Below are 16,481 nucleotides of genomic sequence, written 5' to 3'. Positions count from 1 at the left end.
AATAAATTGTTCTTACTTAAATAGTACGCTGTCTATAAGAACGAAATGCGTAATACTTTTGTATTACATTATTTGCTTCTCAATAAGCAATTAAATAACTTTTAAGTCAATGACTTTGAAAACGCGCGTTGAATTATTATGTCAATAATTTCTTATCAAACGTACACAATAATGTTATTATTACACAACCTCTATATTTTGAACACCTATCGAATTTTCAAGATCATTCTGAGACTGCTGTTTTTGTAAATCGTCATCTAAGCATTACTGAACTAACTCTTTTGCAGTTTCAAGTGCTTTTTGCAATTCTTCTATTCTTTCCTGATATTGCAATGCTTCTACAAGATGCAATTTTACTTTATGAAACGATTCGGTATAAGTGTCGCATTCATTTCTAAGAACCTCTAATTCTCGATATGGTTGAAACATAAGTAATAATCAAAAGAAATAATTTTCTGGCTGTGTATTAACATCATATCTATAATGATTAATAAGATATCCACGCTGTTGCCGTTTAAGATAATAACCATTATCTATTTTATAATATTCAATATCCTCATTTTTCGGTTTGATTTTCGAAGTATTGTACCATTGTCTCATAGATATATTTTCTAGTCATAGACATATTTTCTAGTTTGTTGGATCTATGTGGATAATGATTATTGCCCGAATCTTATTATCAAGAAACTTGGATGTTGATACTGGATTTCTAGCAACAATTACGCTAATGCAGAAGGAAGTATCATGCCATCCATTTAACTCACGAATATATTCACCTAAATCTTCCCATAACCACTCACTCGGACTTAATGTTAAAAACCATGTCGCAGGTCCATAATGCTGCGTCATACAATTTAAATCGCTTCTCGGTTTACGCCAATATTGCTCTGTATTCTGAAGTGTGGCAAATATTATATTCAAATTAGATTCCAACAATTCTTTCGACACTGTTTCTAAATATTCTGCAGTCGTATAACAAACTCGCGGATTAATTACGTTCATTTTATGATAAATTCCACGACTTAATTGACAAATATTTGCATTGTTCAATAAATAAAATAAATATTGTTGATTTAGTCTGTACACAACAAATTCATGATCAAAAAGTTTGACTTGCCTATTCTCATGTTGTCCGTTAATACCAAAAGGATATAAATCTGGAAAACATATTAAATCTAAATATTATTCACGATTATCCAAAGGCAAGTCCTGAATTTTTAACATTTGACATATTGTCGCAGTTTTATTTGCTTTCTTTTCATAAGGCATAAATAATATATTGTTCATAATAGCCATCACTCTCATCCAAAATTTGAGTTAACATTGCTTTCTATTGATTCTCTAATACTCTAATGTAACTTTTATATCATTTTTTATTTCTTTCATCGGATCATTTAATAATTCAGGCTCGTTATCCAATGTCGCTTCTATATTATTTTGTATCTCTTCTATTTGGAATTTTGAATTTTTTAATTTTGCGAAACATAAATCATTGTGATTATTTGGCAATGTAATATGAGAATATAAAGTATTGTTGCGCTTTAACCTTGTTAAAGCGTCAAATACTTTTTAACATCAACTATCTCTTCCTAAATAATCTTTGATTTTGTCGAGATATCTCTAATTAAAATATTTAATTCGTGATTATCGTTTTCTGGGTCAATAGTAGAACATGTGTTAAGAGATAAATCAAATGTGTTAAGAGATGATATTATTTCAGGCACTTCAGCTGTGAAGAGATTATAAAAAACGCAATACGCAGGCATTAGGCCTTTACAAAGCCTACACAGTAATTACAAATGTATTCCGCATTAATTTTTTGTTGTTATATGTATCATTCTCCAAATTTAAATGTTTATTTGTGTTTGAATATTATTGACTTTAGAAACATTTTTTTTCTAACACAATTTCTCACATAATACACAAATATGCCGTCGTGTGTCTGTTGAACGTTTAATCAAAGTCTCAAACGTTTTACAATATTTAGGGTCGGTTGTTTCACTTTCAGATAAACTATGAGGTAATTTATCTAATGGTTAAAAATCTGATTTGCGTTGTTCCACTTTTCGGTAAAATTCATCTCCCTGGTAAATGACCAGTACCAAAAGATAAATTACACGGAACTCTCGGTACCATGTAAACCACTTATCTGACAGATAAGTATGTGGTGGGGATAGAAAGCACATACAGTTGTAATAAACCGCTTTCGCGAGGCGGTCGTGGATAACTCGGTCGGGATCCGGGGCTCGTGAAAGGGTATCGAGAGACGAACGAAAGCTATGTGAGGTAGAATATAATTTATTGCGTGTAAGTATGTGTGTATACAGAGTGAGTGTATGTGTATAAACGCTGTATGGGTGTGAGCGTGTGCGCTTGTGTGTGAGTGAGATGATAAGCGAGCGAGTGCGTGTGCGAACGTGTAATATCTAAGTATGATGTGCAATGTATCGAAAGTATGTAGGTGCGAACGTATAATATCTAAGTAATATGTACAATGTATCGACAGTATATGTGTGAGGCGAATGACGATGTGTGTGCGACAAGATGCACTCGTGTATGTGTGAGTGTCGGTTAGCGGTGTGATCGTGTCGGTCGCGGTGCATCCGAATTACATGCACGGATGCGCGGCGCGGAGCGCGATTTCGGCGATTCGATATAATATCGATCACGCGAGCGGATCTGGATTTCGGCAGAGGCCGCTAACTACCGGGCGATAATTTCGGTCGGGCCGGTGGGCGGTCCTTAGACGCGCCTGTATTGATTCGGTTGCGTCGATCGATGTCGCGGCAGGATTAGATCCTCCCCCTGAGCGGGACTTAGCGCGCCGTATTAATGGCGAGTCCGATCGCGGCAATGGTGGTCGCGGAATTACTACCGGTTCGTGGATAACGTAGTATTGTTTCGTCCGGGATGGTCTTCCCGTAGAATGCAGGAGTGCAACGGCCGACGGGAACACCCGTCAATGGCAGGGAACTCCCTACCACTGGATGATCGCCGTTGCACTTAGGTGGACGGATTCGTGCGAGGTGTCGAGAACTCCCGACGGAGGCTGAATATGCCCAACCTCGTGTTCCTCGGTCGTAGAAATTCGAAGGATCGCTTTCAGAGATGCCGCAAACTCTCGGCGGAGGCTGGGTACTCCCAACCCCGTTCTCTCTCTCTTTAAGCGTGTCAGGATCGTTCGGGATTTCCAGGCGTCTTACAGACTCTGGCGGTTGCGGAAGATCTGGTCTCGAGATGTAAAATGTGCTCTTATTTATACCGCTTTTCCGGCGGGTGCGCGTGCGTAATATGCCTGAATGTTTTAAGGCATATTGTTTAATGTTGAACCGCCGCGCGCGACTCGGGCGGTTTCGGGAACGGTCGGTACGGTTACCCGAGCGCGGCGACGGTTCCCGGTAAACAACGCGTCTTAAACGGCGGTTATAAATTCGAACCGTTTCTATCTCTTAAAAATGGGCGCTCGGCGCCTCCGCATTATGCCCGACCGGTGTTTGTCGGGCGGCGGACTTCCGGCGGATCGACGGCCGGGTAACGGTGGAGGGATGCATCGTTACACAGTGGGAAATGCGCTGATTAGATTATCCGAAATTTTATCGATTTGTAATATATTAATTATTTACGATAAAGAATTTAAATATCACGATATCAAAAATGGAACCGGGTTTGTGCAAAAATCAGCTTCTGTATGATGACGAAAATTATGATAAAGAATCTGATGAAGAAATAATAGTGATGATTCGCAAACGATATACGATTCATTTAACGAATATGATAATGTAGAATTTGTAAAACGGTTTCGGTTTCGCAAATGCACTGTCCAGATGATTTTATCATACTAATATTATTATATAGTATGCCATTTAGAGCTCTTCAACTTTTGCATGAAACATTTTTCACGAAAATGCGTTGTTTCCTCAAAAAACGCCTGATACGGGCGCTCTGTTATACCCTGTATATATTGTGACGTGACGTTTTTGGGACGTCCGTCACAAGGGCCGAATGGCCCGATCGGGGCGGTTTTTCGGGGGCCTGCGTCCTCTCGATTTAGGGAGAGAGCGGCCCAATCGTCAGATCGATGAGATCTGACTTTTGTTGGTAAAAGATATCGAAAATATAAGCTCGAGATGAGCCCGCGATTTGGTTGTAGGCACGAGATCGACCGGCGGGATCCTATCCGGCAGAAGAAGAGGAAGAGAGAAGAGCGACGGCCAAGAGCGGGAGTCCAGGACACCCAGGAAACAGAAAACGTCAGGTCGTAGTTGTCAAATATTAAAAACACTTTTGGTGGCTAGTAAACATCGCTGCCGGTAATGTTACATTTCTTACGGCAGGAAAGGAGCACGGAGGGCCGGAATAATCCAGCCAAAGGGGTGGCCATTCCACCCGCACGAGGCGAGGGAGTCCCAAGGACGGAGCGATGAGCGGACTCTCAATCCGGAGCCTATTCGACCAAATAGGAAAGAGAGCCGATCAGGCGCAGCCGTAAGCCCGCACCTTTAAGCCGAACAACAGGAAATCTTGGAAACTCCGGGGCGGTGAACCCACCAACACGGCCGTGATGACAACAATGATCGCGAGGACCGCAGGACGGCCCTGCGTAACGCGAAAGCGCCACAGGTGGCACGATAGCGATTTATCGCGCCGGCGTGTCTCCTGCAGGACTCTCGCTCGGCACTGTTTGGCAAGTTGTACGAGAGGACGCAGGTTTTCCGAGCAGCGAGCGGAATATTAGACTGATCAAGGGAAGCACCGAGAACTTCCTGCCGGTGGGATGAGCGTCGTCGACCGATTTTGTTGCTGATTAATTGTAGGTAATTAATTCGGATGAGTCGCGCCCTTAATAGTTGTCGAGCCACGCATATTGGTGAATTAACGTGGTGAACATTTTGGTAGATTAAGTCGCACGGATGATGGGCACACGTCGTTCATCCGAATAATATAAAATAAGCTCTCTCTATTCATTCCGCCGCCGCCGACAGTCGTTAATGTTAGTTTTGTGTTTCTAATCATTGTATGTTGTAAATTATCGGGATTTTTATGTTCACGCGACCGATATTCCGACTTGCGTAAAGTATTGCGTCACACGACTCGTACATCATGGTCGTTATCGATAGTTTCCGTATTATTCCTGTGTATTGTTAGCGCGTACCTTGTATGTATTACAGGAGATGAGAGTCATGGGAAAGCGAAATCCTAAAAATTCGTGCAAGAAATCCAGCGGGTGGCGTTGAGCCCGCTATTAGTTTCCGCGAGTCATTCGAGTTATAGATTCGGCATTTCGACGCAAAGGTCATCGTCATTGTTATCGAGACGTATATCGGCTTACCGCGAGCCGGACCAACGGACCGATTCGAGTCGTACAATCTAGAATTCTCTATTCTATCGAAGCGGATTCACGGGCGTGCGTAAAGTAGTTGTCGAGAATAACTACTGTCATCAAAGGTTATTATTTATGCGAACTGCTCTATACTCTGGTTTCTTTTCAATATATTATTGTTATTTCTATTTTAACATATCGAATGCTCATTTTGGCTCCCGTGTTCTGGACTCTCAAAATTTCTCCTGTCATCCCCGAACATCCCACTCTACCATTTCGGGTATACTTAGTAGCCGCGGAATTTTGCCGTCGCGTTAATTATCGGCCTCGCGATTGTCTTCCGGTGTTGCGTTTATCGTGAATGGTGCGGCCTGCGCGCGTACCTGGCGCCCAACTCGGTTTATTTTGCGATACAGTGAATTTTTGTGGCTCGCGAGATCAATATTCGAAATACGCGCCGAAGGTGTACCGTGGGCATCGATGAACCGCCCACCGAATAAATAATTATTACTTAAATAATTTAAAAAAAATTACGGTTACAAATTGGCGCCCAACGTGGGGCCTTCCCACGGAAACGGGATGTAAGAGGTCGAGAACGACGGAGCTTTTGAAAGAGTGGCCTTCACAGTACAATTGGACACGGTGCAAATGGACACGTTACAAATGGACACGAGATTGTGCACACGGTTCAATTGGACACAGTAATTTTGGATACAGTAGCTTTTGGACACATAAGAAAATACGCATCGTTTACTTGGACACCGCTCAATTGGACACTGTTCATTTGGACACCGTTCGTTTGGACACAGAAAGATGTGCACCGTTCATTTGGACACCGTTCATTTGGACACCGTTCGTTTGGACACCGTTATTTGCCCACTGTTCGTTTGGACACCGTTCATTTGCTCACCGTTCGTTTGGACACCGTTCATTTGCCCACCGTTCGTTTGGACACCGTTCATTTGCTCACCGTTCGTTTGGACACCGTTCATTTGCCCACCGTTCGTTTGGACACCGTTCATTTGCTCACCGTTCGTTTGGACACCGTTCATTTGCCCACCGTTCGTTTGGACACCGTTCATTTGTACACAGAAACATGCGCACTGTTTGTTTGAATATGTAACAGATGGAGAGAAATAAAAATCATTTTGGGAAAATATAATCAGTAATCTTATAACACTTTATACTGGTAAATCTATGTCCAAACGAACGGTGGGCAAATAACGGTGTCCAAACGAACGGTGTCCAAATGAACGGTGCGCATCTTTCTGTGTCCAAACGAACGGTGTCCAAATGAACAGTGTCCAATTGAGCGGTGTCCAAGTAAATGATGCGTATTTTCTTATGTGTCCAAAAGCTACTGTATCCAAAATTACTGTGTCCAAATGCACTGTGTCCAATTGAACCGTGTGCAAAATCTCGTGTCCATTTGTAACGTGTCCATTTGCACCGTGTCCAATTATACTGTGTCCAAGTGCACCACTCCCCTTTTGAAATAATATTGAGCATTATAATATTTGTCTGTGAGAAGGAATTTTTTTGTCTGTAAGGAGAACGGCTCCTTTTTTTTGTGACGGAGGGGAAATGCTTTTACGCATACCCCGCCTCGATGGGGTTCGAGGCGGGGTTATGTGGGACTCACCCCGGCCTAAACAAACGGTCGGGGAATACCCACTAAAACCCCTCCGGGTGGTCTTCTCGGGCGTTTCTGGGGGCCTCCCTGGAAACTGGCATATGCACTACTTCAGGGAGGCCCCCCGCCCACAAGCTTAGCCCCCTGGGGGAGTAGTTTAGCCCTCCCCCAGTGCCCACATTAAGACGTGGGCATCGGCTTCCCTAATTAGGCGAGAGGGGGACCACCGCCCGTCTCGCCTCCCTCCCAGTGTTAGTCCCGGGGGGGGCGTGGTCGGGCCCAGTGTTGTGCCTCCGGAGAGGCACGGTAGTTGGGATCGTTTGCCGGAAGGAATTTGGGAATTCGGGCTCCGCCTGAGAACTTTATTTAAATAATTCGGACACTTTCCACATTAAATAAATAGATTTATTTGTGGTTTGGTTTATTTACAATGTTCCCGCACTTTCGCTCGCGTCGCGTATCACGATAACGGTTATCTTAACGTGCGCGTGTCTAGAGTCGAGTTTCGGTCTCGAGACTCGCCTCTCGCTTCTTCGTGTATATTTCTGCCGACTGCGTGGCTATTTAATATTATAATAATTATTGATATTCGTTTTGACACTCGCGGTTGTTAGAGATATTACTCGCGTAAAGGAATAAAGATTGCCCGCGTAATATTAATTAATGATCAAGACTGCCCGCGTAATATTAATGGTAAAGACTGCCCGCCGTTCGTTAGCGGTGGGCCTTTTTATTAACTCCCCTTGGCTTCCCGGGAGGGGGTCGTTTAGCGACAAGGCTGTGTGTCATGTCGCTTGATTTTGGCAATCTCCGGATGCAAGCTAAGAAGTTCTAAGTAGGACTTCTTTGCTTGCACTTTCGCAATTTCTTTATTCCTTTTTATTTCGCTTTTAAGTAGGACTTCTACGTTGCATTTTCGCAATGTCCTTCTTCCGCTTGCCCTGATTTCTGCGTTTTCGCAATGAAATGATTGCACGGTCGCTCGGGCTTAGCGCGTGGCTCGCGTTGTCAGCGCTTTGTTCGGTCAACGCTCGTAACGTGATCTGTATTCGCGTTACACGTTGGGCAATCATATAAAATAATATGTATTTAGAATAATATATTTAATAATTCGTGTATAGCCTGTTCGGGCTATAACATCCCTCCCCCGTAAGAAAAAGAAAAACGGAGGTGTAAAAGTGACGTTTTTCGCAAAACAAAATTTCTTCTTATTCTAATATACAATATTTTTCCCGTATATAATATGAATATAATCGTTTCTTATTTTAATTTTCTATAAATTGTTTCAATTTATTTGTATGCATGCGAACCGCTTTTCTTCCTTTCTTAATTGTATAATTCACGTCTGAATTTTTTTCAATTATTACGTACGGTCCGGTCCATAGGGATTCAAGTTTCTTAGATCGTCCGCGTCGGAGCGTCTCGTCGTATACTAATACTTTGTCGCCGACTTTAAATTTGATTTCTCTAGTACCTTTGTCGTACTGTTTTTTGGCTTTAATTTTTTCTTCTTTAATATGCTCTTTTGCGAGCTGACTCGTTGCCCTTAATCTTTCTTTCAATTCTTGCGCGTAATCGTCGTAATTGTATGTCGGTTTAGGCGGTCTCGTCAGTGACGTAGGTAGATCCGCTTGGTGCCCGTACACTAATTCGAAGGGTGTATACCCCGTAGCTGTATGCGGCGTCGTGTTATACGTAAACATTGCGAACGGTATCCATTCGTCCCAGTCTGTCTGGTCTTCGTTTATGTAGTGTCTTAAATATTCCGCTAATGTTCGATGCGATCGTTCTAACGCGCCATTACTTTCCGGATGATAGGCAGTTGTCTGTATTTTATTTATTTTTAGTAATTTACATGTATTTTTAAATATTTCGCTGAGGAAATTTGTGCCTTGATCCGTTAAAATTTTTTCCGGTATTCCGTGTTCAAGTACAATTTTTGTAACAAATTCCTTGCTAACCGTGTTCGCTTCTTGATTTGGAATCGGTATCGCTTTGCTGAATTTCGTTAAATTGTCTTGGAATGTTAAGAGATATTTATTTCCGTTTGTTGTAACTGTTAACGGTCCTACAATATCTAACGCGCATTTTTCCAAAGGTTTAGTAGGCGTATCTGTGATTATTAACGGTACTTTATTTTTTCGCGATAATTTATTTTTCTGGCACAATTCGCATTTTGCGATGTATTTTTCTACATCTTTCGTTATTCCTGGCCAATTATAATTTAGGCGGATTCTTTTTATCGTGCGTTCAACTTCTTGATGTCCTCCTGTGGGTGCATCATGATATTCATATAATATCTGTTTCTTGTCTTCCTCTGTGTATATTTTTTCTTCGTCGGAGTTTGTTTCTTCTTCTATTGCGAGGATTTCTCGTTCTTCCTCTTCTATTTTATGCGCTTCTCTTGTTACATTGCGGCTCAGTGCATCGGCGTTCGCGTTCGCTCGTCCGGCCTTATGAATGATTTCATAATCATATTCTTCGAGTTTTAATCTCCATCGGATTAATCTTGATCCGGGATCATTCACATTAAATAACCAGATTAATGGTTTGTGGTCGGTTACGATTTTAAATTTCGTACCGTATATGTATGGCCTAAAATGTTTTACAGCCCATACAATTGCTAGTAATTCCTTCTCTGTTGTATTGTAATTCTGCTCCGTTCGCGATAAAACTCTGCTGGCGTAAGCAATTGGTCGGTCATTACCCACTTTTCCTTGTGACAATACTGCTCCGATTGCATAGTCGGAAGCATCGGTGGTCACTATGAATTCTTGATTGAAATCTGGATACGTTAGCACTGGCGCCGTCATTAATTTTTCTTTTAATATTTCAAAAGCATTTTGCTGTTCCATTGTCCACTCGAATTTTTCCGTTTTCTTTGTTAATTTCGTTAGTGGCTTGGCTATTTTTGAAAAATCTTCTATGAATTTTCTGTAGTATCCGGCTAGTCCTATGAAAGATTGTATATCTTTTACTTTCTTCGGCGTCGGAAACTCTTTTATTGCGGTTAGCTTTGACGGATCCGGAGATATTCCATTCTCCGAAATAATGTGACCTAGATAAATTACTTCTTTGCGCAAAAACTCGCATTTATCTGGTTGCAATTTTAGATTATTTTCTCGGAGTCTCTGTAGTACTTCCTTGAGTCTTCTATTGTGGTTGTAGACGCGCCTTCGATTTACACGTCCACATTAACAGAATTTATTTGTTTCGCCGATCGGAGAGATAGGACGTAATTGATTTGTCCGGGTTTAGTTTGTTGAACAGTATTTATTACTTTCGACACCACTCCCGGACCGTCTTAGGTAATCGCACGCGACAGCAAGATATGAGCGGACACGCGAATTATCGTTTAATAATAACTTTATGAGCGTTAGGCGTTCGGTGTGCTCCCGGTGAAGACTTGCGACGAAGTGTCTTAACGAAAAACCTTCTCTTCGATCCACGTACAATAGTCCTGGTTGATACGGGTACTACAAAAAATGAGGAATTTCGATCGTTCGATTCCGAGAGCCAATCGGCTATCGACAACGAGGTGTTTGTCAGAATCGAACGATACGAAGAAACCGCAAAAACGGAATGAAAACAAGGCTTCGCACGTAACGTCTCGCTTTAGAACGTTCGAGAAACAAAATTAATAATATACTTTATAAAACGCTTACTTTCTTGAACATCCCGCTCGCCTCGTATACCGGGTAGGTTACGAAATAACTGGTTAAATCCTACTACCATAATCGATACACGGCATCTTAATGATAATTCTCGATCAGACGGTCCGAAGAGCTCTACAGCAAATTTTTCAACATACAATAATAGGAAAAGAGTACAGATAAAGATCGTCGGTGATTCAATCGAAATACATGAATTAACCTAATCAGTAAATCTTAGCATAGGGTTATTTACATAAGCGTTCTTAGAGTAGATATATGTACATATACAGAGCGTGACGATAATTAAAGTCAAACTTAATTATTAACGCATAAAGAAAACGCAAGTTAATTTAAGAGCCAGTGTCACTTGATATCGGTAGCTGACAGATCTGCGTTATTGGTCGCTTTAGAGTGGTTTTGGCAGTACGCAATGTAACTACTCGGACATGCCCATCCGATCCCGGATGTACGTCTAATATTCGGGCAAGTTCCCATTTCGAAGGAGGTGCCAAATTATTTTTCAACAATACCAGCTCGTTAATTTTGAGCTCCGGTTTGTTTTCTTGCCATTTACGCCTTTGTTGCAATGTATGCAAATAATCAGAAGACCAAGAACGCCAGATCTGCTCTAAAATCGCACGCACTTGCTGCCATCGAGACAGCCGATTCGAATCGATATCTAAAACAGATTCTTCAGGCGGACTTACTAACGGGCGACCGACTAAAAAATGACCCGGAGTTAACGCGGAAAAGTCATTCGGATCATCATGTAACGCGGAAATCGGGCGGGAATTTAGGCAAGCCTCGATTTGACACAGCAGCGTAGCGAACTCGATCTGCGATAATGTTCGGGAACCAATCGCTCGTTTCAAATGAAACTTTAATCCTTTGACACCGGCTTCCCAAAGTCCGCCGAAATGCGGAGCAGAGGGAGGTATAAAATGCCATTTTACGTTATCATTAGCGATAGCGTCTTGTATTTGAGAGTCAGCGACAAGTCGCTGAAAGGTAGTGTTTAATTCGCGGTCCGCGCCTTGAAAATTAGTGCCGTTATCACTGTACATGTCGGATGGAAGACCGCGACGGCTTGCAAATCTCCGAAAGGCGGAGAGAAAACCGTTAGTAGCGTAATCATCTACGTATTCTAAATGGACGGCCTTTGTCGAGAGACAAATAAAAACGGCAACATAATATTTTTTGGATCGTTGACCGCGGCCGACTGACGGAATTATATTCATCGGCCCGGCGTAATCGACGCCTGTGTGCGAGAACGGAGCCGAAGGCGTGACGCGGGGCTGGGGGAGATTCCCCATCAGCTGTTGCGAGGTACGTGCGCGTTCGCGTACGCACTTTACACAACTACGTATAAGAGATTTTACACTGGTGCGCGCTGAAATTATCCAATAATTTTGGCGTAAAATTCTTAACATTAATTGAGTGCCTCCATGAAGAGAGGCTTTATGAGCTTGAGCGATTAATAAATCCGAAATTCGATGTTTCGGTAAAATTATAGGGTGCCGTTCATCATAACTGAGCGACGAATTGTCAATCCGCCCGCCAAGGCGAATTAATTTATCTTTCCCGAGAAAGGGACAAAGCGATAACAAAGAACTGGATCTTGGCAGTAAACCTTTATCGTTTAACGCTTGAATTTCGGATGGAAAATGACGTTGTTGCACGTAACGGAGCCAAAACAAGGAAGCTTCTTTGAGCTCGGCAGCGGACAAGCACGTCGTATTCACGCTCGCATTGGTCGCGCGACATTTTAGATTATTAATAAAACGTTGCACGCGTGCCGTGACTCGAATTAACTTCTTCCATGTAGAGACTTCGTTCGGTAATTGCCACTCCAGAATATGTTGAGCATGACAAACGATCGTATTTCGCGATTCGGTTTCGATTATCTGACGATCGGCCTCAAGTTGATCTTTTAATTTATCATGGATCGGCCACGCGGTAGAAGGGGAACTCAACCAGGCAGGGCCGGCCCACCAAAGTTTGAAATCGCGGAGTTCAGCGGGTGACAAACCGCGCGACGCGCAATCCGCTGGATTTTCTTTAGATGGGACGTGATTCCATTTAATCGACGGCAGCCGAGTTTGTACTTCCGATACACGATTCGCCACATAAGTAGTCCATCTTGATGGATGGCCTCGTAACCATGCGAGCGCGACCGAAGAATCTGTCCATCCGTACGTCGGAATATGCTGCAAATTTAACGATTTTTGAGCGAATTCTAGCAATCGAGTTAATAAGACTATGGCATTTAATTCTAGACGCGGCACGCTAATCGTTTTAATCGGAGCTACCTTTGATTTTGCGGTTATTAAGACTACTGAAAACTCGCTGAGCGATCGGAGAATTCTTAAATAAACGACAGCGGCGTACGCTCGATTAGACGCGTCGGCGAATCCGTGCAACTCGATAGCCAAATTTTCCGGATGCATTCCAGTCCATCGCGGAATGCGAATTTCTTTTAAATTTATGAATTCCGCACAATATTTTTTCCAGGGCTCTAACAAGTCCTCCGCGATAGGGGAATCCCAATCGAGTTTTCTTAGCCACAGTTCTTGAATCATAATTTTCGCGGTAATTATTACCGGAGAAACCCATCCCAGTGGATCGAAGAATTTCGCGATAAATGATAGTATCAAACGTTTCGTATTCATATTGACCGAAGGTGACTCGATTTGAAAACGAAACGAATCTTCTCGTGGTATCCACTCAAGTCCGAGCACCTTAAGCGTATCATCCTTATCGAATGTACGAGCGATAGCGAGTTCATGTTCTCCCGGAGGAATGTCTGTTAATAATTCTATAGAATTGGCAGCCCATTTGCGTAAATGAAAACCGCCTCGCGCCATCAATTTCGTAAGCTGATCGCGACTTTCCTTTAGCGACGGAACTTCATCGGCGCCAAATAGAACGTCGTCGACGTAAATAAAATCTTGTACTATTGTTTGTGCCTTTGGAAAGGAATGACCTTCGTCGATAGCTAATTGATTGATAACGCGCATGGCTAAATACGGAGCTGGAGCAGTACCGTATGTAACTGTAAGCAATCGATAAGATTGTATCGGAGAATTAATATTAGATCGCCAAAAAATCCGCAAAAAATCGACATCGTCTCGATGAACGCGGATCTGTCGAAACATCTTTTCGATATCGGCGGTGTACACATAACGAAATTGACGCCAACGAAGGATAATTGAGGACAAATCGCGTTGTAATTTAGGCCCGGTCATTAAATGATTATTTAATGTAGAACCATTGCTCGTTTTGCACGACGCGTTAAATACTACGCGAAGTTTCGTCGTGCTGCTAGACTCGCGTAGTACCGGATGATGCGGTATATACACCGCTTGGTTAAGCGTCGGATTTTCGTCGGAGACAGATTCCATATGACCCATAGATTGATATTCATTTAAGAAAGAATGATAGGGTTTCGCGAGATCCGGATTTTTTCGTAGGCGTTGTTCTAATTTCGAATAAAGAAGCGCGGCAGTTTCGCGCGAAGCTCCTATATCGAGCGGAGGGTTGGTTTTAAATGGTAACCGTATTATATAGCGGCCGTCTTCGGCACGCTGATGTGTTTCGATAAAATGTTGTTCGCATTTTTTATCTTCTTCCGACTGCTGAATTTCGGAAGAAATTTCCTCGATCTCCCAAAACCTTTGAAGGAGAGAATCGAGCGAAGGAATTGTTACGCAATTTAATGAAGTCGCGGAACCGGTAATTGAATTAGAAGTTCCGGTAGGACCGGATAATATCCATCCTAAAGCAGTAAGCTGGGCCGTCGGAGTTCCGGTCGGACCATGTTTTATCTTTTGCTTTAATAACGATCCATATAAATCTGATCCGATGAGCAGATGGATCGGATGATTGCTAAACGGATCCGGATCCGCGAGAGATAATTTCCGTAAATGCGGCCAATAATCTACGATTTTAGTCCTTGAGCCAGCGTATGACGTAATTTTTTGATATACGAAAGCAGTCAAAGAAAAGGTTGAGAAACCTCGCCCATTACAAGACTCGAGAGTAAGAGACACCTGAGATTTCGCTACGCCACTGTATCGTTCGCCGAAACACTGTACGTGGAGGCTCGCGCGGGAACGTTTCGTGCGCATAGTTTGACACAACGATTCCGAAATAAAGCTAACAGCCGAGCCTTGATCTAACAACGCACGAACTTTAAATTTACGTCCTTCGATGGTACGCAGTATTACCCATGCGGTGGCTAGTAACACGTTCGGCGGATTTTTCAGCGGCGAATGAATCGTTTGAACGGAAGCGACGGCGGTCTCGTTCTTTATCTCAGGGGTGGCCGAGCCGCTCGGTTGAGCGTTAAGAGTTTTGTTTTCCAAAACAGAATTTTCACTAATCTTCTGTACTGGTATATTTGATGCACGATGCAAGAGCGTATGATGTGCTCGTCGGCACAAATTACAGCGTTTTTTACTCTTGCAAGAGGTCGGGAAATGGCCGACTTTTAAACAATTAAAGCAACATTTGTGTGATTTGAGAAACTGAGTTCTCTGTTCGACGGATTTACGCTTAAACTCGTCGCATAACATCAAATTATGATTGCCGGAACAATTCAAACATTTTTCGGTGGCTACGTTATTCACCGAGGCCCGATTAGAGCCTTTATTTTTATGAGACGAAGTATCGGCATTTAACTTAGAATGATCGGTTAGTCCTCGAATTCGCAACGTCATAAAATCTCGAATCTCTTCGTACGTCGGAGATGCGGTTGATTTACCGCGTTGCAGATTCCACTCATTACGTGTGCGTGGACTAAATTTTTGCGAAACAATATAGACTAATAAGTCATCCCATTTTTCAACAGGTCTGCCTAAATTTGTTAACGCGGCTAATGACGCGGCAACGGTATCGCGTAAACCTTTGAGTTCGACAGCGGATTCCGTTTTCATAATAGGCAAATCAGCGAAAGCGTGAATATGCGCATGAATAATCGCGTTTTGATTATCGTACTCTTCGATAAGTAATTTCCACGCACCATCGTAATTTGCGTCTGCAATCTTAACATGATTAATTAATACAGCGGCTTCGCCCGTGACACTGGCTTTTAAATAATGTAATTTCTGCGTATTCGACAGCGATTCTTTCGAGGCGACGAGCGATTCGAATATTCCGCGGAAGTTTTCCCATTCGGCGAAATTACCGGAAAATTTCGGCAACGGGATGCGTGGTAATTGCAATGAAACCGCACCAGACAATTCGCGAGAAGAAATGTCGCTTACCGTTGATGCCGCATTTGGGTCGCACCGGGAGAATTTACCTATCACGTCTGCGAGGTAGTCCGCCGCTTCGTGGTAGACGTCCTCGGCCGTAAAGAATTCCTCCTCGGTGAAGTATTGGACTGTACGCTGTTCGTCGGCCGTTGCTATTTGCTGAAGCTGGACGTTGAGACGTTGACACCTTTCCCATAATGTCTCCAAGGCGTCCAGTCGACTCTTCGCCTTGTATTGCGTGACGTTGGCCTTGCCCATTTTCTTAAAGTTGAGGAACACTCGCTTCATCGAGCTTATTGTAATAGATTGCTCGATGAGGAGGCCCTGCAGCGAGTCCGTCATGATGGTAGGCCGATAAGATGAAGCCTTTCAGCAACAATTTACCACCTGGTGGTTGTAGAGATGCTGAAGCGTGACGACTGGTCCGTCGCACGCGGATGTGCGAAGACGCACTATAATTTTCACTTAACCGTGCCGCGCGCTAAAGCGTGCGACAACTATGTGTGACTGCGGATTACGCAGGTCGCACTCTGAGGTGCGATGTGCTAAAGAGCACAAAGATTGCACTTAAGCTGTGCAAAGCGCTAAGAAGCGCGAGATTTGCGCGGCACTGCGGATTA

At 43.0% G+C, this 16,481-nt stretch overlaps 1 protein-coding gene and 1 pseudogene across 1 annotated transcript; both read right to left on the bottom strand.

The window, feature by feature from the left end:
• Positions 1 to 630: 630 nt before the first annotated feature.
• Positions 631 to 8,656, bottom strand: LOC138942970 (uncharacterized; annotated as a pseudogene).
• A 2,300-nt stretch (positions 8,657 to 10,956) lies between these two features.
• Positions 10,957 to 16,203, bottom strand: LOC138942969 (uncharacterized). Its single transcript, XM_070313466.1, has one exon. The coding sequence runs from the start codon at positions 16,201 to 16,203 to the stop codon at positions 10,957 to 10,959; it is 5,247 nt and encodes a 1,748-aa protein (XP_070169567.1).
• Positions 16,204 to 16,481: the final 278 nt, after the last annotated feature.

Source organism: Polyergus mexicanus, unplaced genomic scaffold, assembly GCF_030449975.1.
Source record: "Polyergus mexicanus isolate NDT 795.1 unplaced genomic scaffold, iyPolMexi1.0 SCAF_24, whole genome shotgun sequence".
Classification (NCBI taxonomy): domain Eukaryota; kingdom Metazoa; phylum Arthropoda; class Insecta; order Hymenoptera; family Formicidae; genus Polyergus; species Polyergus mexicanus.
Note: the sequence above shows the minus strand (reverse complement) of the source record. Positions and strands in the feature narration are given on the sequence as shown.

Excerpts from the sequence above, each read along its gene's own strand:
- LOC138942969 (XM_070313466.1), bottom strand. The coding sequence starts at position 16,203 with ATGACGGACTCGCTGCAGGGCCTCCTCATCGAGCAATCTATTACAATA.